Source organism: Anopheles gambiae, chromosome 2 (genome assembly GCF_943734735.2).
Source record: "Anopheles gambiae chromosome 2, idAnoGambNW_F1_1, whole genome shotgun sequence".
In the NCBI taxonomy this organism is placed as follows: domain Eukaryota; kingdom Metazoa; phylum Arthropoda; class Insecta; order Diptera; family Culicidae; genus Anopheles; species Anopheles gambiae.
This window is the reverse complement of record NC_064601.1, coordinates 40,257,984-40,279,923: the sequence shown is the minus strand read 5'-3', so window position 1 is coordinate 40,279,923 and position 21,940 is coordinate 40,257,984. Positions and strand designations below refer to the sequence as shown.

Genomic DNA, 21,940 nt, shown 5'->3' with positions numbered 1-21,940 from the left:
ATGATACAATATTAGCAACTAAACATTATACCTTAAACGTGATTATTTCATTCGATCGGACGAGAAGTTCGGGTCAATCCTACACCGTTGTTTTAGATTCAAATTCCTGTATGAGCAATCTATTTGGGGAGGCAGAATGCAGAATCGACCCCTTATCGATAGACCTCCCAGTTCTTCGCTACCTAGTAGGGCTCTCTCTATCCTTCTCTTTCTCACTCTCTCTGTGTCTATTTCACTGTCTCTCTTTCAATCATTCATTCATTCGTTATCTGTTTTCTAGCACCTTACTATTTAACGTTTTTCTTCTCCCATTTCCTCCTTTCCTTCCATCGCTCAATCCTCTATTGTATCCGATGTGGATGAAGTATTTTCCTTACCTGACGTTTCTGGACCTACCTGGGAGTTAGTGTCCTGCGTGTCTAACAGTGTTTGTGTTCCAGCCATCACAAAACCACCCTCACCGCTACTACTACTGCTGGTTACACCAATTCCCTGCGGTTCCTGCGATTCGATTGGTTTCTTTTGCAACTTACTACCAGCTGGTGATTGCCGTCCAGTGTCGCCATTATCGCCTAACTTACGCCGCGCGGCTACTTCTGCAGCTGCTGTCAGTGTTTCATCGACTGCGGTTTGACAGCCAGCACTGGTGCTGCTACTGCTAGCTACTGTGAGATCGTCACCTTGCTCCATACCTTCTGCAGCGCTGGAAGTCGACATAGCTGCTCCCATGGATACGGCGGTGGGGCTGGACTCGGGCTTAGTGGGCGGGTTGTTGCTGGTTGCATGGTTTTCGGGTAGTACTTTTCCACTCGTTTCTGACTGCCGTTCGACCGTTTCATCGTGCTGCGGCTGCTGGTGGTGGGACTTAGCATTGTTGGTATCGTTCGCATTCTCACCCTCGTCATCGTCCAAACACTCAAATATTAGCTCAATATGGCTCTCAATGTCTTTCACCAAATTACGCAGGTACTGTTCCTGTTGCTTTTGCTGCTGTTGCTGGTTCAGGTTCTGCTCACTGGTGGTACCGGCGTCCAATGCCGTGGGTCCGATGATATCATTCTCACCCGCTGACTGTTCACCGGCCTTTTCTGCTTCCTTTTCCCCACTACCAGGTGACGACGGCTGTATTGGTTGCGTTGCTTCAGAAACCGCTGCAGCTGCCTCGGGGACTGGGTTCTTCGACGAGGTCGGTTGATTTCGTGCCTCATTCGAGGAGCTTGGGCTTTCTGCTCCGATTGGCTGTTTTATCACGCCACCAGCACTACCGCCAGCACCAACTGCAGCACCCACGGAAGGGGTGGGTTTATTTTGTACCGTTATTTCAATCGAGGGTGGTATGGTTTCCTTTAGTCGCGTAGCTTTGGCCAACGTCGCCTCGGATACGCTTGCCGCCGCTGCACCTGCTGCGGAATGTCCCGTCTCCGGTAGCACTTGGGCGGCAGACACATTCCCACCGGAGGATGGTGATCGCACAACCGGATGTATCGTTATGTGTGGCACTGTAACTTTCCGCTTTTTCGTTGGTACTTCTTCTAAAAATAAGAAGCAATCATTAGATTTTTCGCACTCCCGACGATGTTCCAGCAGCATCCTGCAGGTTGTTGTTGGCAATTTGCTCTCTTTTTAGGATCCACTTACCGTCACTGTAGATTTCATCCTTGAACTTTGTTAGCACGGCATGCAGCGAGTTCTGTAGCGCACCCTTGACAGAGCTTGGAATTCCCGTGCGCTGGCCAATAATGCGTATCGCCTGCAGATCGCCGCATATATCCTCCAGATTGTTCTTGTCCGGCAGCAGCTGACAGATGGATTCCAACAGGCGTGGCACCACAAGACGAGATTTTATCTAAAAAACACACAAACACATTGTAATCAGCGATTTGTTCAGCAAAAGCATCGCGGTATTGCCGAGAGATTTACCTTTGGATAGTAGATTTCGATAAAATTCGCTATGATGGGATCATTGAGCGAAAGTCTTTCGTCTCTCAGTATGTTGTCGATGTAATCAATGAGCAGTGGATTCTTGATGAGCATATCAGCATATCTGCGACGGATTTCGATAGAGAAGGTGTTGGAGATGAATATCTACATCCTGCCCCATTCCCCGTAGGCCTAACTTACCGGTGTGTTGTTTTGTTGTTATAGATCCCAACCCAAAACTTTGCAAAGATGTTAAAGTGCAGCACTACGCCTTCGATTCCGGTCAACAGCGACAGGTGTACCAATGGTTCCGTAAAGTGGTTCGATGTAACCGCCACGCGGAACATTATGTCCAGAAATTCGTGGTACGGTCGATAGAACAGTTCAAGTGCAAGATCAAAATCCTTGTCCAAACCCTGCAAAACAGAAACAAACAAATAACGGTAACACATCTCTTCGTGTCGCTTCCGTTAATGAAGTGGGCAAAAATACTAACCTTTTCACAAATCTGTGACTGTGGAATGTTCATCTGCACCATTGCTTTCGGTGGACGGGGCGTATTTTTTGACACCGGTGGCCAGGCGGCTTTCATTCCACGCCGCGGAAAGTACGAACCGAGCGGCCCGATGGACGAGGCAGCAGCAGCAGCGGCCGCTGCAGCTGATGCAGCGGCTGCATTGGCCGTCGCCGCCGCGCTACCGCTTCCGGCACTGTTTGCCTGATGAATTAGGTGATGCACGTGCGGTGCATGGCAGCTCGTTAGCAGCGGTACCAGCACCGTCGTAATGATGTCCGGCGGCGCACACTTAACCAGCTCCTTCAGCACCTCCAGCGCCAGGTTACGCATCTCGGGTGGATTGAATGTGTTCAGCAGCGTTGCCAATCGCCGGACGGCATCCGGCAGTCCCTTCATCAAGGCCGGCTGCGGGCGCTTCTTCTGCTCGCGGCTACTTGCCCGCAGGGTATTGATCAGCAGTATTACCTCCGTCAGCAGTTCCTGCAGATCGCCGTACACGTGGCACGCTGTGGCCTCGTGGTACATCGAGTGCAGCGTGTGCAGTGCATCGAAGCAAAGCGTTATGCCGCCGTTCAGCACCACGTACAGGCGGTCGTCATCGTTGTCTACTAGGATGCGCAGCGCCGCTATTAGCGTACCCCAGGACACCCGCGCATCCAGTCCATTCAGATAGGCAGTTAACGTCGTCCGCCGGAAGATGGTCACGTCGCGCTGTTCGGCCTCGCTCGCTTCTGGGTGTCGCTGGGCAAACAGCGTCATCAGCCGGAAGAGCTCGTCGACGGCTAACGGGTATTGGGTCGGATGTGGCGTGATGTTTTTGAACGCCCATTGCAGGTTCTGGTGAGCGGCTAGCTGTCGGGTCAGCAGGCGGCTTTGCTGGCAGCACATTCGCAGCAAACCATAGTACACTGGTAACATTGCACGGTTGTAAGTCACTATTTCCGTATCGTCATGGTCAGCTCTACAAAATGAGAAAGAAATGTGGCAATTAGACAGACAAATTGTGATGCCTTACTGAAAAACACTTCGTCAAAAAGTATTGTATGAACCAAACATATAACAACAGATCGTTTGTTGTATATTTTGTATCACTACTAACTGTCAAATTTTCCAGATTTTATTCACTAACGGGAGCAAGACAAGCTTTAAGTACTCACAAAATGTAGTTAAATGCAATGTTCCTCGTTATGTCTGGACAGTTTGCTACGAGGCTTGCATTTTCTGGACAGTCAAGTGTGGCCTGATACCAGAACGCAAGCAACGCTTGCTTATTGTGATGTGCCGGTACAGCCGGTTCCGACAGTCTCGGGTGAAATAGATCCCACAGCGCCCTCAAGTGTGGTCCAACCTGTAACGATGAACGGGAAAAGGTGGCACCAGAACCTCTTTAGTTCACTGTTCGCTTTAGTGTTAACCATTCGAACCGCTGCCGTGAACGATACTTTACCATAAGCTTCTCCGTCTTGGATACCAAACAGTAAGTTAGAAGATTAAAATACGCGGTAAACTTGCTCGTGCCGTGCACGTTAATGTCGGTGTAGTTGCGCGCCGAACGAAGCAGGAGCAGCAGCATGTTCAGTATAGTGTGCAGAATAAGCTGGGCTTCGCAGGAGATTTCGCGATGCTGAAACACGTGCATCGATAGCTTGTGGTGCGATGTCGCTCGATAGTTGTTGCGGAAGCTTTGCGAAGGCACTAGAGATACCAGCAGATAAGCGGCAGCATTCCGGACCCGTGCGTTTCCGTGTGCCAGCAGGAACCGCTCCACCCAGCTGTCGGCCGACTGCAGGATCCAGTTGTGGACGATCTTGTTGCGTGGCGCCTGCACGGCCAGCCAGTCCAGGGCCGACTGCGGACAGTACTCGGCCGCATCCCAGACACGCTGCAGGACGAGCTGCGAGAAGCACGGTAGCCCCGACGGACCGCCGGAAGATTCCGTGAGCAGGGTAATAAGCTTGAAAAATGGCCCGCACAGCTCCGTGTGCTTCGTGACGGCGGTGAACAGCATGGCTATGATTTGGCTAGCGAGCCGCTCGTCACATCTACACAGTGCGTGGATTAGATGGCGCGTCTGCTGCGGGTTGATGTTGTCCTTGATTTGCTGATACAAGAACGGGAATCCTTTACCACCGGCGATCGCATTGTAGTCGCGGGCGGACAGGTGCAGCCGCAGATCCGGTCCTCTGGACCGTTCCACTAGCGATGCCACTAGTGCAATCATTTTGTCCAACGAGGCCGGCCGCGATTTGTCTACCGTTAGTGCTTCGTCCGAAGAATTTTCCTCATTGTCCGAATTGGCGTCCATCTGAAACGGCAGTGCAAACAAACATGGGTTAACGTTATTCAGAACAGTCAAGGGTGTATGCATTCACATCCACTTACGCATTCCTGCCCTTTGTGACCGAGATAAAAATCGGCCACACTTCGTATCACGTTAATGCGCAGCAAAAACAATGCCTCCTCTTCGCCCATTCGAGAAAACTCGTACAGCAAGCCGAAGAACTCGGACAGATGTCGCGAATGTGCTTTTGCACCGTGCTCCATCAACATGATGAGCGATTTGATGAAGCGCGTCACGCACGACACATTGCCGATTATTTCATTTCCGTCTAGGTCGGTTTCTGCCTTCAGATACAGACTACAGTGACTTTGTCTGGGGAAGATACAAAACGAACCGCAGCGATGTAGCAAACGCAACTCCGGCACAACGCGTCAATTCACATTCATACACTACCTTAAACGCTGTATTACATGTATCACCAGTCGCTGGAACATCTGACGAACCATCTGATTTGGACATTGTATTAGCACCTGTACAGGCCACCAAGGTTCGGCCGACATATGGCTAAGAAACCATTCGCATGCTTCCTGGCTGGCGTTGAACTGTTTTGTTAGTAACTCTACCCATAACACCATCGTTGGCTGTGGATACAGATACAGGGAAAGGGTAAGCGAATAAGTAAGTAAAATGGGTTCCACAGAGAGGGGATGATGATAATGTACCTTTTCCTTTGCGTGTATAAATGTTTCGATAAAAAACGACACTGACAGTTGAGCCGCGATGCACGTTATATCCGGTAGCGCCAGCAGATTTTGCGGTATCTGGCCACAAATTTGCCACATGAAGCTAAAACAGAAACCATAAGCAAGCATAAATTACCATTGCACTCAAAATTCAATGTTTTTGGTTGTCCATTTAACACTCACTTAAAGTACGTGTGCTCGAAGATGTTGCGGTCCTGCAGGAAGTGCCGATTATCCTGCCATATCCACTCCTCTAGCTCCTTAGATAGGGGCCGGCGGCGGAGACGTTTGCTCGAGTGGTTGATCCGATTCACCATTACCAGCCCCGAATTGCCGGAACTTCCGCTGCCCGAACTGCTGGAACAACCGGGCGAGCTTGAAGCCTGCAGTACGGCGTGTGTTGCAACGGCGCTGAAGGACGATCCTGGCCCACCAGGCGTTGGTCCGACGACGGCTGCCATAGGCAGCGCGATGTTACCCCCCACGGTGGCCGTCAGAGCCGACAGGGATGATATCGATGAGTACGAGGATGGTGCCGGTTCCGGAACGACGCCATGTAGCATGGCTGACGGTGACGTTGCAGACGATGTCGATCCCTGGAAACCGATGACCGATGAGGCTGCTACTGCTGCTGGCCCTGGCCCACCCAGCACACCCAAGCAGGACGATACCGGTGCCGTCGAGATGGATGATCCTGCCAACGGTGGCACGATTACCGGGTGTAAGGGCGTGGACGCGGACACCGACGACGGTACACTTTGAGCACTTGGCACAGTGGTGGGAACTGTAATCGCTGTGGGAGCGGCTCCCGCTGAAGCAACGGAAGCGGTCGACGCGGTTGACGTTGGCGACAGTGAAGCAGTGCTGGCAAGGGATGCGGTCGTTGGCGTCGGGCTGACCACTCTGGTGGATGTCACCTCAACTTCCTGCTGCTGCTGCTGCTGCTGTGATGATGTCGTTGATGGTATTCTAGCAGTGCTAGCGTGCTTAGTATCTATATCACATTTACTTAGATTATTACTTTGTTTAGCTACTTCACTAGGTTGTTGGATGAATTGTTCAGTCTCTTGATCACGTTCGTTTCTTGCTGATGCCGGACCTTGACCCACTGCTGTAGCATAGACAGGCTGATGACAATCCTTCGATGGCCCCAGGTTCGATGGCAACGGGTCTTGCGCTAGGGCAGCTTTGCTATTGGTATTCGGTGCCACTTTAAAAGAGGGTCCACCACTAGTAGCTGCAGTCGACGCTGGCAGAGGCGAGGCCGCCGAAAACGACGATTGCGCCATGGAAAATGGAGTCGAACTGAAGGAAGAACTTTGGGACGGCATGGTGGCTTTTCTGTTCGAGAAATGGCCACCTTCCGATAGCTCTGGCGTTGGGTCTTGCTGCTTGCTGGAACTTCCCCTTTCCGACACGCCAGCGGATTTGATCGGGTTTTTAGTGGGAGACCGTCCGGAACTGCCAGTAGTTGCATTATTTAAAGTTCTTTTATCGCTATCGACACTGCTGTTTGATGCAGTAGATGATCGTTTCTCTGCCGAAGGTGCAGTCGTGGCGCTGTTCGTGGCTTGCTGTTCTTCTGCCTGGTCACGCTGCACGTTTTTGCCCTTGTTCGAACGCCACTCGTAGAACAGCATGTACGCGGAGTTCGTTTTCTCGAAGCTAAAATCCAAGTATTTTTCCGCCACCGAGTCGTACGTTTTACTCTGGAATTGAAAATGCACGAGGGAAAGAAAACATCAGACAATTTAGTTACAACCATAGTGTGATGGGCGAGACACATGTTTCTCGTACCGATCCGGAACACTTACCGTCATTTCTCCACCAAAACATTCAGCCGCAATTTGCGATGGATCGAACAGCTTCACTTCGGCATCGTTGAAGAGGAACCAGCGTTCCTGGTGGTTCGGATCGCCGTCCTCGTTGCGCTCCTTGATAAAGCTGTAGTAATGCCCACCGTCCGCATTTCCTGTGTGAACCGTTACGCCGACAAGATCGTACTCGTAGTGCTCATTGAAGTCTTCCGACTCTTCCTCGTCCATCGTTTGCTGCTGCCGCTGCAGGTCTCCATTGCTGCTGTCGCTAAGGTTACCGTTCGATGAATCATTCTTCCTATCATCGGCACCATCCTTCTCGTCCGAGCTAGCATTCTTCATCTCAACGTCTTCGCTCTCTTGCTGCTTCTCTACCGCCGGTGCGGGGCCGTTCGTTTTATTACCACCGTTGCCACACTCACTGCCTGTGCTCATCAAGCCGGTGCTGGTGCTGCTGCTGGCACTGCTGCTACTATTATCGTCCAGCCCGGACGTACCGGCAGGGTTCACCTCTCCCGTGGCGGACGATTCGCTTACGTTGCGCGAGTGTGATCGGCGCATCTGCGATTTTCGCTTCTCCTCCTGGTAGTGGTGCGGCATGAGCGTTTTCTCCACATAGCCCGACATGTCCAGCCGCATCGGGAAGGAAAAGTGCGTGTTTACCTTTTCCTTCAGCATGGTGACCATGTTGAACGTGTAGCGCATCGTGTTGAAGCACAAAATCTGCGGTAGCTTCTTGAAGCAGGCACGCTTTTCGGCGCGCACCTTCTTGCCGCACTGCGAACAGGTGTACATGTTGTCACCCTCGAGCGTATCCTTGACGGTAACTTCGTCGAGCGATTCGTGCAAATTGCGCATATCTGCCACCTGGCAACGGACGGTGTAAAATTCTTCCAGCGTTCTACTCACATGCCCACAGTCCTGAAAAAGAAACAATAAAGAGGGAAATATTATTACCCGAGGGATGCTTTAAAATTATCGACTCAAAACAAAGATTGATCCTTGCTGCGCCACTCGTTTGAGCGCAGCAAATAGTTTGGCCAATCTTTCGTTTCGGTCAACAGTTTCTTATTCAAACATGCGATGGAAGCTCATCTCAATGCACGCCCTTACAGCGCCATTGAGATGAACCACTGTCTCACGGTGTTGTGCGGGCGCACTCTTTGTGCACTAAAACTCACTAAGGACACAACATTATTGCTGATGACACCGCAAAAGATGCGTTTGACCAGATTCTTCAAGTCCGGCGTCATCTCCTCCAGCTTCGATACGAGATCGATGAAGAACTCTGCCATATCCTTCTGCTCGCCCGTGTTCAGCGGCTGATGGTCCATCTGATACACCCGGCAGAACGATCGCGGACAGTACGCCTTGCGTTCCGACTCCATCAGGTAGGCGAACATGCGCTGCAACTCGCACAGGGTAGCCTTATGCTTCTGCGGTGCGTCGGTCGAGATGGACAGGATGGCATCCCGCGTCTGGGGCGTCATGAAGAGATGCTGAATGCACGACGCCATGTAGCAGGTCGCGCCGAGGTTCGTCAAACCGACGTAACCACACTCCGAGCGTCCCTCGTCCTGCGGCCAGTAGTCCCACGGGTACGGCGAGTGCGGACCGGCACGGTGCTGCTGCATCAACTTGCCGTGCAGTAGGAGATAATTTTTCGGCGCATTGCGACACATCTCCACCAGCAAATCGTAGGCCGCCGCCCGTGCAGCGTGGCTCTTACACTTTGGCTTTTCCCGGTCCTCCGGCGAGGGCAGCTCGAACAGGCAGCAGAACACGCTGATCATGAACTCCTGCCCGACGAGACTGTACTTGAACGCGGGATCGAACTTTAGCAGGTTGGCCATCAGATTGAGCAGCCCGAACAGTCCATCGTCGGGGCTGCCGTGCCGGCTCTCCAGATAATCGCGCTCGAGAATGCTGCGCGCCACCTGCTGACACATATCGTCCAGTCCAATCGCATCGCGCGGCTGCAGCTCATCGCCCGCCGAGTGGCCAGCATTGCCCCGCAAAAGCTCGGGCGAGAGTGCGTCTACCAGTCGGCACAGCAGCCAGAAGTAGTCTCGGCAAGCCGGACCGTACGGTTCCTTTGTTTCGTCTCCCGCCGACAGGAGCGCGCCGTAGATACCGCCGCCCGGTCCACCGGTCAGCGATTGTGGTTTCATGTTTTCTGCCAGCGGCAACAGTGCCACCAGCTTGGAAAGTAGCGGCGCCATCAGCTCGTAGTACGTTTGCGCATTGCCTAGACAGAGCCGGTAAAGGGCAGCGCAAGCCTCCCGCCGTACGGCCGGCTCGGGATCGTCCAATATCAAGCGCTGCAGCCAGAGCGAGTTTGCCTCGATGGTCCAGAGCAGCCGGCGCACCTCCTTGCACGAGTGCGCATAGCAGACGAGCAGATTCATCGCGTAATGTATGACCTGCGGCCGACCGAACAGGCCCGTCTTGAACAGGTTGGGATTGACCGGAAGCGATTCCTCGTTCAGGATCGACGCAATGCGCTCGAGCGTTGGCCGCGGTTCGAACAGGGCAAGTGTTTCGCGATTTAGCGGTGGTATCAAAATCGCATTCCCTTCCGCTTCGGTGGCCTTCAGCTCATCCATGCCCAGCAGACACATGATGCGCAGCAACGAAGCCAGACAGTCGTGCCGCCACTCGTTCAATTCGCTCTCGTCCGATCCGTCGGTAGACTTTTGCAGCACACCGGAGAGGAAGATGCGATACAAGTGGGCCAACCCACCGCAACGCATAAACTCATCGCTCCACTCGACTACGCGCGACGAACTGGCGCAGGATTCGTTCCGATCGGCTTCCGCGTCTCGGTTGCGCTCAGACTTTTTCGGTTCATCCACCTGCACGGGGTCTTGATGAGCGTTTCCTGTATTCGCCCCTTCTGGCTCACATTCAATCGCTTGCTGCGTTTCACCTGTTCGTTGCTCTTCTGGTTTGCTCGTAGCCCCGTCGCAGTTCGGTGTGTTTTCCTTATTTTCCGCACTCTCGTCCGCCCTGTCCTTGGCCAGTACGGCCGAGCGTTCGTCCTCACTACACAATGGCGTTGGTTTCACTACACCTGGCCCTGGTGAGGTGGGTGCAAAATCCACCCGTTTGCCGCCCTTCGATGGCGATCGATTGCTGGTTGCTGCGGCAACGGACGTTTCCTGCCTAGGGGTACCACTTTGTTGTTGCATTTTCAGCGACTTGGAAGAGGAAATCTTCAGCTTTAGTTGATTCTTAACCAACAGCGTTTTGGAGCTTGTCCCGGCCACTCCCACCGTGCCACGATTATTTCCACCCTCGGTGAACGGAACCTGCTTTAAGTGCATCACGCCACCGGCACCGCTGCCACAACAATTGCCCACAAACTTCGATTTACACAGGCTCTCCACAATGTGCAGGGCGTACATGAACTTTTGCAGGTTGTACGGATCAAGAATTTCCTCCAGCGTGTAACAACCACCTAGTAGGGGATCTGTTTCCTTGACGGAGCCTTCCGCACTTTCGTCACCTCTCTGCTGTGGTAGCTTCGCTTCGCCCAACTCCTCCTCGCACTGTTCGTCCGTTTTCGGCCGAGCTGCACATTTGAAGGACAGATTTTTCAGCGTGCTGAAAAAGGAAGGGCACGTGGGCAGCATCGCGAGTATGTCCCAGACGCGACGCGACAGCAACTGTGCCTTGGTGTTGGGCTGGCAGCGCTCTCCCGTGGTGCTGATTTTCATGTCGCCCAGCGTTTGCATCAAGCGGAACAGCTGCTCAAAGTACGGTGGCTTTAGCAGCAGCAGCGTCGGCAGACAGTCCTTCGGGGGCGGTGGCTGCATGGAAGGATTTTCGCTCTGCTCGCGCCTTCGGCCACTGCGTCCGCCGAGCGACACGTACACCATCTGATTATCTTTAAAACCCACGTCCGCCAGGCTGCGCTCATCGTACTCGGACGTGATCTCTTGACCCTGCGTGATGATTCTCAGCGGCCCATCGTTTAGCAGCAGCCCGAGCACCGGGGCCGGACTGCCACCACCTGCACTGTTCTGCTCGCCCCCACTGCCCGGAGTGCTGGTGTTGTTGGCAGGGGCTGTTTTCGCCTGCGGAGCAGCTTGATACTTTTCCCACCACTTGGCAATTTCCGCCTTCAGGTCTGCCACCAGATCGCTCGCGTGCATGTTGAGAAACGATTTGTCCGGCACGCCCGCCGGCTGCAGCACAATTCTAATCGGCGGTCCGGGGCCCTCCGTGCGCAGGGCACTGTGTGCCCCTATGTCTTTGCCTTCGAGGGCCCAGCGACGCAAATGGTACGCGTATCGTCGCCGGAATGTGTCGAGATGCGTGTTGAGCAGCATCAGCGCACGCTGCACGCACATCAGCGCATACTCGGTGGCCGGCCCGTTGTTGTCCGAATGTTGATTCAGCTCCTCGACCGCCTGCGACAGATGGTTCATACACTGCGCCACAAACTGGTGCTCGTACTTCAGCTGCTTCTCCATGTAGTAAGTGTTGATGTACTGGATGGCCGACAGCGACACGTCGGTGTTGGTTGCCCGCAAAGCTATCTTCCACAGGTGCTCCATGCCGACCGTGTCCGTTTCACGATCGCGCTCGCCACCGTCAACCGGTTGGCCGAAAATCTCCTCCCGACCGAGGGTAAACAGCTGTTGAAACAGGCCCAACGCAACCATCGAAATGCCTTCCGGTTTCAGCTCCGACAGGCGCTTCAGATACAGATGCTGTATTGCGTTTAATCCGAGCGCATGGGTGTCGCCGCCCTTCACCTGGGCCTGCAGCCAGGAAAACAGACAATCGCTGCACTCTGGATCGTTGGCCAGACAGGCCCACAGGCTGTCCACCTGGTTCAGCGTCAGGCGAAAGCTTCTCGGCGAACCGACGTCACTAAAGACGGACGTGAGGAACTGCAGCCGCACCTGGATCTGGGTTACGTGCGAATAAAGCGGTCCGCACTGTCCGGTGCCATCGGACGGTGGTAGTACTACACTGGCTGCGCCTGCACTGTTTCGAAACGTTGACGTGTAGTGTTTCAAGTTGTTGAAGAAATGAAACATCATGCGATGCTGTCGTTCCGACCACAGCACCACCTGGTGCGTGGTCACGTCGCGGAACTGCTGGAACGATGCAAACAGCTTGGGCAGCAGCTTCAAGCTCGTCACCACGCTCCGATTTTCGGCCAGATTTTGCAGACAGCCTTCGATGAACCGCGTGCGAATGTGCTTGTCCGTGTGGAAGCAAAGCAACGTGCCGAGAACTTTCTCCGCCTCCAGTGCGATCGATTCGCCCAGCTGTCCCTGCGCGCCGTTCGAGACAAATTACAGCATTAGAGCATTGGTTCAAGCAAAACACAACGAATCGAAGGAAAACAAACTTGTACTTACAATCTTATCATCCTGAAGCAGATCCCACAGCAATGTATTGCCCGGAAGGCACACATCGGGGAAGCGGTAGGGCGTACCGATCATCATCGTACCCACGGGACCGGCCGAAGCGGCAGCCGCTGCTGTTGCCTGCAGAATGTCTTTCGTCTTCGTGGATCCCCCTTTCCCCATCTTTATCGCTCCATTGTTTGCCCCCATTCGGTGCATTCCGGGCGAGTGCTGATGGGGCAAATGTTTCATCATGCCCATTCCGGCAGCGCCAGCGCGTAACGGCGACGGACCGGCCACCGTTCCAATCGAGCGCGGTCTCGAGATTGGAAATCCTTGGTGCAGCGATTCGGCACGTGCCGCCAACTGTGCCAGCTCCTCCTCGCACGGTGAGTCTTCGTCGTCAAAGTCGGCCATGTTCTTTTCCGACTTGTTGCTCATCGGCGACGAACAGCTGCCATCGTGGTCTGCCGCATCCGCCGCATTCAGGAAGTTGATCAGCCGACCCTCCCCCATGGCGCCCATGAAACTGGATACATCATCGCCGAGCGATGCGACCCCTGCCGCGCCCATCAGGCTGTTACCGGCACGGGCAACTAGCTGCTGCTCCCTTTCGCTCATACCAACGATGCCTGGACCGAGCGGGCCACCATGGTGATGGTGGTGATGATGGTGATGCTGCTGCGCCTGCTGCGCCTGCTGTTGCTGCTGCTGCTGCTGCTGTTGAATGTGGCGCAACACGGATGTCTGCAGGTTGTTATCGCTACAGTCGCTGTCCGGTAGCATTGCAGCGAGCAGATCACTATCCTCCACGTCCGAAACGCTTTCGTGCAGCTCTTGCAACTCTTTGCGCGTGAGCCCGCTTATTTTGCGACGTTTTTTGCGCAGCTTTTTGCGCATTAAAAACGCCTCATCCATATCGATGCCATCGTCACTGCTCGTACCTTCCTCGTTGAACGTGTTGATCGAGCGTGTCATTAGAGGAATTCTTCTGTAACCGAATCGTAATTATTGGTTTTAACTGTGTGCGCTTTGCTCACAACAAGTAACTGCGTGTACTTACATTTTCTCCTTATTTCTCTGAACATTGTAAATATCTGGTTCTACCTTGATGCTGTCTGAAAAGTTTAATTTAAAAGGGATCCAAATTAACCCAAACGCAATCAAAAAAGTCCCCCCCCCCCCCCTCTAGAGACTTACCATCCGTAGTTTCATCACAACAAATTTTATGGCGCGCCTGCTTGCAAGGAGGAGCCCCATTGTCGGATTCTCCCTCGCGGTCCGGAACCATGCCCAGAATCGGTCCGGGCGGCTTATGGCCACCGGCTACCACCACCGGCACCACCGATGATGGCACGTCCGGATCGGAACTGTCATCCTCGGGATGCTCGTCCTCGCTGTTGGTGCCATCGACGCTAACGCTGTTCTCCGAGCTGGATGGCAGCTCGTTATAATCCCCGCGGCCCGTCGCAATATCATTTATGGTGTTGCCAGCCGACTTGCTCATATCGATGAGCGTTTGCCGCGAGCAGTCCCGCATCCATATCAGCTTCGTCAGTGCGGACGTAATGTAGATACTCTGCTCCGTATGCTCCTTCGGGTCCAGCCGGCACAGCAGCGAGTACAGGTGGGTCGCCGGTGTCGGTGCGAGGTTCTTCACCAACGAGGGCAAGATGTCGTAGATCGTCTTCGAGCAGTGCTTTAGCTGGGCCGCCTGCCACATCAGCGTAATGTGCTCCTCGGTGATCTGGTTTTCGACCGCTAGAAAGTTCAGCACGATGTGCGACTGCTTGATAACCTCCACGTGCAGGTTCGGTCCGAACAGGTGCGAGATGATCTGGTTCTCGGACAGCCAGTTGGCCAGCTTCAGCCCGACTGCCTCCACCTCGGACACGGTTTCCGAGGTGCAGATGTCGTTGAACATGTTGATGTGCGCGTTGATCTGCGCCATGCCCGCCAGGCGCATCGTCAGCGTGGAGGAGGTGAAGTACTTGAACGCTAGCGCCAGCCCCTCCGTGTCGAACGTAATTTGCGAATCGAACGGATCCTTGATGGCGGTCCACATGAAGTCGGCCATCGATTTTGTGGCCGGCGACCGGAGGTCCTGATCGGACAGCCGGCACATGTACTGCAGCACCTTCACGCGCAACGGGATGAACAGCTGCATGGTGGAGCGGTAGTTGATCCACAGTTTAATGTTGGAGCTCGTGGCCGTGATGGCATGGGCCGTCGAGACGGGCAGTCCGGGCTGGTCAAAGCAGTGCATCATTGCCTCAAAGCCGCCGTAGTTGCAGAACAGCGAAACGTTGCGCAGCAGGAAGGCCGAAATTTCGGTCTCATGCAAATCGCAGAACAGGCTGAGCGATTGCACCTCCTGCGGTGAAACGTCCTCCAGGCGCGTGTGCACACTGTGCTTGTACGCGACGTACAGGGGGAAATTTAGCAGGAACACCTTCGACACCAGAATCAGCAGCTTCTCCACGTCCAGCAGTGTCCACTGTTCGTCCATCGTGTGTTGGTTGCTCGTAACCGCGGACTGCTGCCTTTCGGCATGTCTTCCGTCGTCAGTGGGCGCATGCTTCGATCCAACACCCGACTCACCAGCACCACTATGCTCTGCCTCCTTGGATGTGACATCCGCCTGGCCACAGTCGGCGCTGTCCGTTGGAGACTTACAGGTTGGTGCCTGACCATCGGTTCCCGTCTTTTCGTTCCCATCCTCGGCTGTTGCATTGCTGCCACCCGGGTCCGATGCACCCGACGCCTCCGACACATTCGCAGCACCGGGCAGCGTCTGTCCAGCTCCGGTCGCGCTCGCCGATGCCTGCAGCTGGTTTTGTGCCAACAGCTTGCGAATGTGTTTCAGCTGGTGCACGGTAAAACAGATTATACCCTGCAGCACCAGGTTGAACCGCTCGAAGTTTTTCACATCCCGATAGCAGCACATACACTGCCTGTTCGGCCACGTTTGGATGTAGTTGAGGACGATTTCCACCTCGCGCTTCTGCAGGAACACCGGTTGATCGGTGTCATTGCTGCCGTGCAATCTGGACTCGTCTAGAAAATGGGAAGAAAGCGAGAGCAAAACAAGAAGGTGAGACACACGCATCGGCCGTGAAAGCGTTGCAGACAACATGTTGTCTCAGCGCCTCGTTGTTTGGCTGGGGACGACAATGGTGTTGGCCACCAACACCGACAACGGCCCCAAGCTGTCAACGGAGTGTGTCGTGCCAGCCAGCGTACAGCGTGCACGGTACTTACACGAAACAAGAAGATTCAGAAACCCGGAGCAAACATCGCACATTTTCGCAGTCCCTTGTTTTCCCCGCACGGAGGCTTGTTGCTAGCGTGTACTGTTTCTCCGCCGATGGGCACCATCCGAGAGGGCTGCGGGTCGGTTCTGTTTGCCACAATGTTCGCCAATTGCAACGTAATATGAAATATTTTTTCACTCTATACTAACTCTCTTGCTGTTCGGCAGGAGTTCTTTCACCACTTTCTTTCTTCCTATTTGCTGCTGTCATTCGCTGTCAAACTCTTGTTTCTTTCATCGCCGTTGTCTTCGTTGCCGCTTTGTACCGCTCGCTGCTGATGCCTGCCTGTTCCTGCCTTCCGCTGCGCCACCCTCTTCCTAACGACGACGGCGACGACGACGACGTCGAAGATCACTATGTTGCAGGTTCCGCAAAGTCTGCTGGCGAGCGAAACTTTCGCAAATACTACCACAAATGTACGCACATGCACCGGCACTAGCACCAAGCCAGGACAACCAAGATCCCACGGCTCATTCAAACACGCACCGGAGAAAACATTTCTCACTCTACTTGCAGTGGGCAAGACATTTTCCGTTCAAACCTTTTTTTTCCAGCCCGTGAGTCTTATTCTTCTGCTAGAACTGTGCTGTTGTACGCTCTTCCTGTTACTTTCGTGCACATGGTGTACTCGCTTTCATTGGTGTATCGCTATCTCTTCTACGCCTCCTAACGGGATATGGTGAACTTCTTGGAATTTACTGCGCTGTTGTCTTCTTCCGACAATCTGCCTGTCTAAAATCAAACGTCAAATCGGTTGCATGTTCGAATGTTGCTGTTTTCATTTTCAAACATGTTGCTCGTTGTTTCATTTAGTTACCCTCATGCAGATGTATAAAAAGTAGTATTTTGAAAATCACTTTGATTTAGAATGCATTTTGACCCTGAAAATCTAGGTATAGTATAATTATTCAAACCAAACGCGAAGAAAAAAATCCCAAACATTGGTTTGACATTTCGAAAACGAGGTTTGATAGCTATGGGGTGCTGCACACAGTTTGTTTCAATTTCAATTTACAGTAGAACGTCGATTATCCGGGGACGAATTAACCGGCGGTCGGCTTAACCGTGCGCATAAATCTGACAGCTGTTCATACGTACGGCGAAAGTTTGCAGCGATAATCAATTGGGTAACCAGTTTCTTGTGCAGCTCTGTAGTGTCTATGGGTATTTTCGAAATTCATTTTTGTTCATGAACAGTTGTTAAACCTACAGTTATTGATTAAAATAATATTGTACTAACGATTAATAGATTGATTCTAGGTGAATTAATGATAAAACTAGTGAATTTCATATGTTTTATATGCGTTTGACATTTCTTGGACCATTATCCGTGCAAATCGATTAACCGGCAACCGTCCGCTCCAAGGTGTTATAAATGACAAGGTGAAGTTGTTCAGAGCAAAATGACATTTCTCGACTTGACATTTCTCTTCCGGGGGCTCCGGTATAAAAATCGGGGAGGGCTGGTGCGGGGCAAGGTGGATTTAAAAATATCAGGTGGTGGACTCTAGCATTTTGACAATTCGTCACTTGACGTAAGGTCCCCAGGATTCAAACTTTGTTTACATTAATTAAATTTGTTCATATAATTTATCTACCCCATTTTTTCGAATAAATATTCTTTAAAAATATATTTTGGACTTTGTGAGTTCTTATTTAACATTGAAACATACATTAAAGTGTGTTATTTTGTGTTATTCTGTGAATTTATTCTAGAATTCTTTGTGTTTTCGACATTTTTGATGATAAAAATTAAGAAATCATTATTTTTGTTCAATTTTTACATTAATTCCTCATTATCTACGAGCCGCATGGACAATTTACTTGAGATTAGAACTCATGCTAGCATGATTTTAAATTTCGTGCATAAACAAATCATCAAATCTTTTGTTAATATATTACGTTTTTTCGATAAAATCAATAGACACACTAAAATGCACATAATAACAAAGAAATCTGTTATATTTGCTAAGCTTTGTGTGCGGAAACCAATGGTCAACGGTTCTAAAATGACGTAAAGTCCCTCAACTATGGCGACCCCCCAAAGGCCCTAATCCACCACCTGATATTTTTAATCCACCTTGGTGCGGGGTATTGAAATTTGTATGCAGAGACCCAACCCAAATAGCCAGCTCGTACTTTATAGCTGATTTCCCAAATAGCCAGAATTGCTTAAGCAGCTCATTTTGGCACGCTAAGGATCGCTGCTCTAATTCGCCTTTTGCAGTAGATAAACAGCATCAAAGTTCTATGCGGGTCTTTCAAACAGCGCCTAAGCAGCTTCCTTATGCTACGGTGCCGGGGATTATTTTTCTTTGTGTTTTATTTTCAAGCAAGCGATATTCATCGATGAAATAAACAACAACATTTGTTTCGTTTAAACACATATGTATATTTTTAAATCCTTTGTATTGATGAATTACACAAAATTTTACACAATTTACTGATAATTCACAATCAATTCACTCAATATTCATTCTTCAATTAACGAATCTAACTTGTGCAGCAGCAATGAGATGATTGCCGGCGTCCGTCTTTGACACTTTGACAAGAGCCACCTTGTACCGATGTCATGCATTAAAAAGCTATAAAGTTCCACCAAGTTCAGTACCCTTTCTTAACAAGCCTTCAAGTTCCATCATGAACCCTACGCATAGTGCTAATCAGCCGCAAAGTTCCAAATAGTACCATGTGCCTGTTAAAAAGCTCCATAGTTCCGCAAAGTGCCGTCTATCTCTTAATCAGCCACAAAGTACGACAATGGAACGATTTTTCGTTAAACAGCCCTAAATCAGCTATAAAGTACGAGATGGCTATTTGGGTTAGCCGCCCTTCAGAAAAGCGTTGGGTTTGAATAATCTTTCATTGAGATGCATTTATATGAATCTTCAACGATGAGTGATTCGAATCTCGAATCGAATCTCCAAAGATTCTTCAATCGCTAAAGATTCATGTATCTAGATCAGCGGTCGTCAATCTTTGAACCAAATTCAAAAAAAAATTTCGTATAGTTTCACACGAAGAGCCAAATTGTTAAACCAAGAGCATAACTGTGTGAAAGTTCTATGAAATATATGAGCAAATATTAAGAGCAGCTATCTTGATATCAACGAATCGCATGTGGCTCGCGGGCCGTACTTTGCCGATCGCTGTTCTAGAAGATTCATGAATATATTAAGATTCATATATCTCCAGGTATTGATGAACCTTTAGACATGTATGATTTTTAAAACATAGCGTTTGCGCGATCATTTGGTACAGTAGTTAACTCTAGGCTTGAGCATTTCGGTTCGTTTCCAAGAACGTGAGCTAGTTTGAGCTTGGGCAACTAGTTCTTTCATTTAGATGAACTGAACGTTAATAGCAAATCATTCGTTCATTTCAGTTTATAAAATATGGCAAATGGTTTCATTTCACAAGAAGAATTACTTTATCACATATTGAACATTGTTTGGCAGACCAGTACAATCTTTATTTCGACGGGTAGGACGTTCTTTTCGTGAAGGATCTTGTCATACGGTTCACGTTCATATTTGTATTAGATGAGATGAACGACCTGGCTTTGTAGGACGTTCTTTATTTCGACGGGTGGGATGTTATTTTCATGACCAACTCAATCCATTACGATTTATAAAGAATCGATGAACGGAGATTAGATGAACGTAGGTCGTTCGTTCTTTAGGATGAATTGAATGAATCGTAGAGTTCTGGTTCTTGAGGCACAACTCTAGTTAACTAGCACGGCTGAACAACATTCCTTATTTTCGTGTTGTCGTTATGCGACGAACACTATCGCTGTGATAACCGGGACGAGGGAGAAAAATAATCTGCCCCCCAATGGAAAACCCATTTTGTGCATCCTAAAGTTAGTATACATCCTTCAAATTTTTAGCGAATCCTCCTATCCAGTCTATGGTAAGTAATGATTGTGAAAATGTTAGATATAACTGGTTTATTTTTTCATTTTATGTGCATTAGTCCAGTGTAACAAGTTTACTTTGTAACAATTCAAGAACCTCTGCTGACTATTTTCAGAAAGATAACATTTCAATGCTCTTTAAACATTTTCTGTTACTAAACTCCAAAAACTCCACTAACTAACTAAGCCAACTCACAACGTACCCCACGATTTCCTCTCTAACGCGCAGCAAATCCTCTGAATCGAGCGGAGTCTCCGCCATCCAATCGAGTGATACGACCGCGCCCTTTATAACGAACGCATTGGCCAGTAGATTCGTGTAGTCGGTGAGCGAAACGAACCGGGTCGGATCGTGCTGGGCATTCACGTAAACCACATTCGTGACGCGTGGATCATCCGCACCGAAGTGCAAATTCGTCAACCGCACACCGTCATACACGACGGACTGATCGATCCACTCACCAAACACCGCCCGGCACGTGTCGATAAAGTACCGGTAGGTGATGCGCGTCCCAAACGGACTGCCCCCGGACGACGACGTCAGGAACCATCCGAACTCGGTGCACAGCTGGTACGTGCGCTGCCTAATGCCAAAGTCCGCATTGTTCGGTACGCCAACTTCCTCGTCCAGTGCGCTCGCAATGTTGCTCTCGAAGTCAAACGGCACGCAGTCGAACGCACCGTAACGGCGCTCGAAAAAGTTTGCCAACACTTCCAGCGCTGTCTCGGCCGGATCGGCAAGCAGTTCGGCGCACATGCGCGTCACCGAGTCGGGGCTGGCCTGGCCAAACATTTCCGCCTCGAACGAACTCTTCAGCCCGTAGAAGAACGTTTCGATCGTGAGCGGATCGTCGGCCCGCAGTGGCACACACGTGCGGAACATCTCCGACAGGCGGCCGTACAGTCCAGCGTCTATCAGGTTCTCGGCCGTGCGGAATCCACGCCACACGATACCATAGCAATCGTCATGCCCGAGCGTGCGGATCGTTTCGCCCATATCCTCCCCGTACTCGGCAAAGTCAACACGCGCTATGACGGATGCGGTCGACCCGTAGGCACCATCGATGAGGCTGGGGAATCGCTGCCGGGCCCAGATGGCAACCGCTCCGCCATACCCGAGTCCGTGCAGGATGACCTTCGCGTTCGGGTCACGCACTACCTCGCGTCGCAGATGGTCAATCCATTCGATCAGATCGATCAGCGCCTGTTCGACGCTCAGGAACCGCATGTTGGGCGCGGAATAGTCCCTACGAAAAGGCAAAAAATGTAGTTCATTACCAATTTATAACGGCATTTTATGTTTTCGCGGCATCATTCTTACTCGACTGGCGAGCTGCGACCGTAGTACCGATGCTCGTTGCTAAACAGCCAACCACCTTGCCGTCGCGCAATGTCGTGAAACAGCCCATTCTCGATGAAGTACGGGTTCAGTGCATTGTTGCCTCCGACGACGATGAAAATGGGTCCACCCGGTCGATAATACTCGCCGTTCGAGACGTAATTGAACTCGAACGTTGCTCTGTTCTGCACGTCAAAATGATCGACGCGTGTACGAAATCGGAATGCCTCCGAACGCTGCGCCACATATCCGGCCGGTACGTTCGCGTCCGCCCTCGGATGGAGAAGATCTAGCAGCAGCGGTCCAGCATTACTTCCGAATGCAACTGCAGCAAGTGCAGAGAATATGGCAACACGAATCGGGACAGCCTGTGTACGTGTCATCCTGTGTGCGAAAAGGGTAACGCCGAGATACTGAAACAGTTCTGCCAGTGGCCAGAGCAGTTTAAAAACGCGATGTTCCGGACTCCCTAATCCCCCGAGTCAAGATAGATGGTGGTTTCGTATCGCGAAACAGGTGCAGAATCACCGGAAGGGCTGTTTTCCATTGTTGCGGTTGCATGTATGCATGGTATCAGATAATGAAATTAGTCACGCGCTTCGATAAACCAAATTTATTGTGCCGAATAGATTAAGCCTTCCAAGTGCTATCGGTCGATTCAGATGGGATGTTTTATGGAGGATTTTGCACTTTAATTCCAACAACCATGTGATGAGATTGTTTA

General features: G+C 51.2%; 2 protein-coding genes across 4 annotated transcripts; both read right to left on the bottom strand.

The window, feature by feature from the left end:
* Positions 1-19: 19 nt before the first annotated feature.
* Positions 20-16,671, bottom strand: LOC1274308 (ubiquitin carboxyl-terminal hydrolase puf). 3 transcript variants are annotated; one of them, XM_313408.6, is made up of 17 exons: positions 15,906-16,671; positions 13,845-15,701; positions 13,708-13,762; positions 12,657-13,635; positions 8,460-12,569; positions 7,276-8,199; positions 5,645-7,170; positions 5,441-5,564; positions 5,172-5,359; positions 4,820-5,090; positions 3,885-4,742; positions 3,595-3,785; positions 2,417-3,398; positions 2,122-2,336; positions 1,921-2,044; positions 1,639-1,846; positions 20-1,532 (listed from the first exon to the last, which is right to left on the bottom strand). In XM_313408.6, the coding sequence occupies exons 1-17, from the start codon at positions 15,946-15,948 to the stop codon at positions 334-336; spliced, it is 13,854 nt and encodes a 4,617-aa protein (XP_313408.6). In that variant the 5' UTR covers positions 15,949-16,671; the 3' UTR covers positions 20-333. The 3 variants fall into 3 exon arrangements, with proteins under 3 accessions (XP_313408.6, XP_061507292.1, XP_061507291.1); XM_061651308.1 differs by having other exon boundaries at positions 20-1,529; XM_061651307.1 differs by having other exon boundaries at positions 12,657-13,632.
* A 3,304-nt stretch (positions 16,672-19,975) lies between these two features.
* LOC1274307 (putative serine protease K12H4.7) lies at positions 19,976-21,679 on the bottom strand. The gene is made up of 2 exons (XM_313407.6): positions 21,199-21,679; positions 19,976-21,124 (listed from the first exon to the last, which is right to left on the bottom strand). Exons 1-2 carry the CDS (start codon positions 21,597-21,599, stop codon positions 20,056-20,058), a joined length of 1,470 nt encoding a protein of 489 aa, XP_313407.6. The 5' UTR covers positions 21,600-21,679; the 3' UTR covers positions 19,976-20,055.
* Positions 21,680-21,940: the final 261 nt, after the last annotated feature.

Coding starts and splice junctions, on each gene's coding strand:
- LOC1274308 (XM_313408.6), bottom strand. CDS start 15,948: ATGTGCGATGTTTGCTCCGGGTTTCTGAATCTTCTTGTTTCGT. Junction 7,171..7,275: donor GTTTTGGTGGAGAAATGACG/GTAAGTGTTCCG, acceptor TTTCAATTCCAG/AGTAAAACGTACGACTCGGT. Junction 5,091..5,171: donor CATGTAATACAGCGTTTAAG/GTAGTGTATGAA, acceptor TATCTTCCCCAG/ACAAAGTCACTGTAGTCTGT.
- LOC1274307 (XM_313407.6), bottom strand. CDS start 21,599: ATGACACGTACACAGGCTGTCCCGATTCGTGTTGCCATATTCTCTGCA. Junction 21,125..21,198: donor GGTCGCAGCTCGCCAGTCGA/GTAAGAATGATG, acceptor GCCTTTTCGTAG/GGACTATTCCGCGCCCAACA.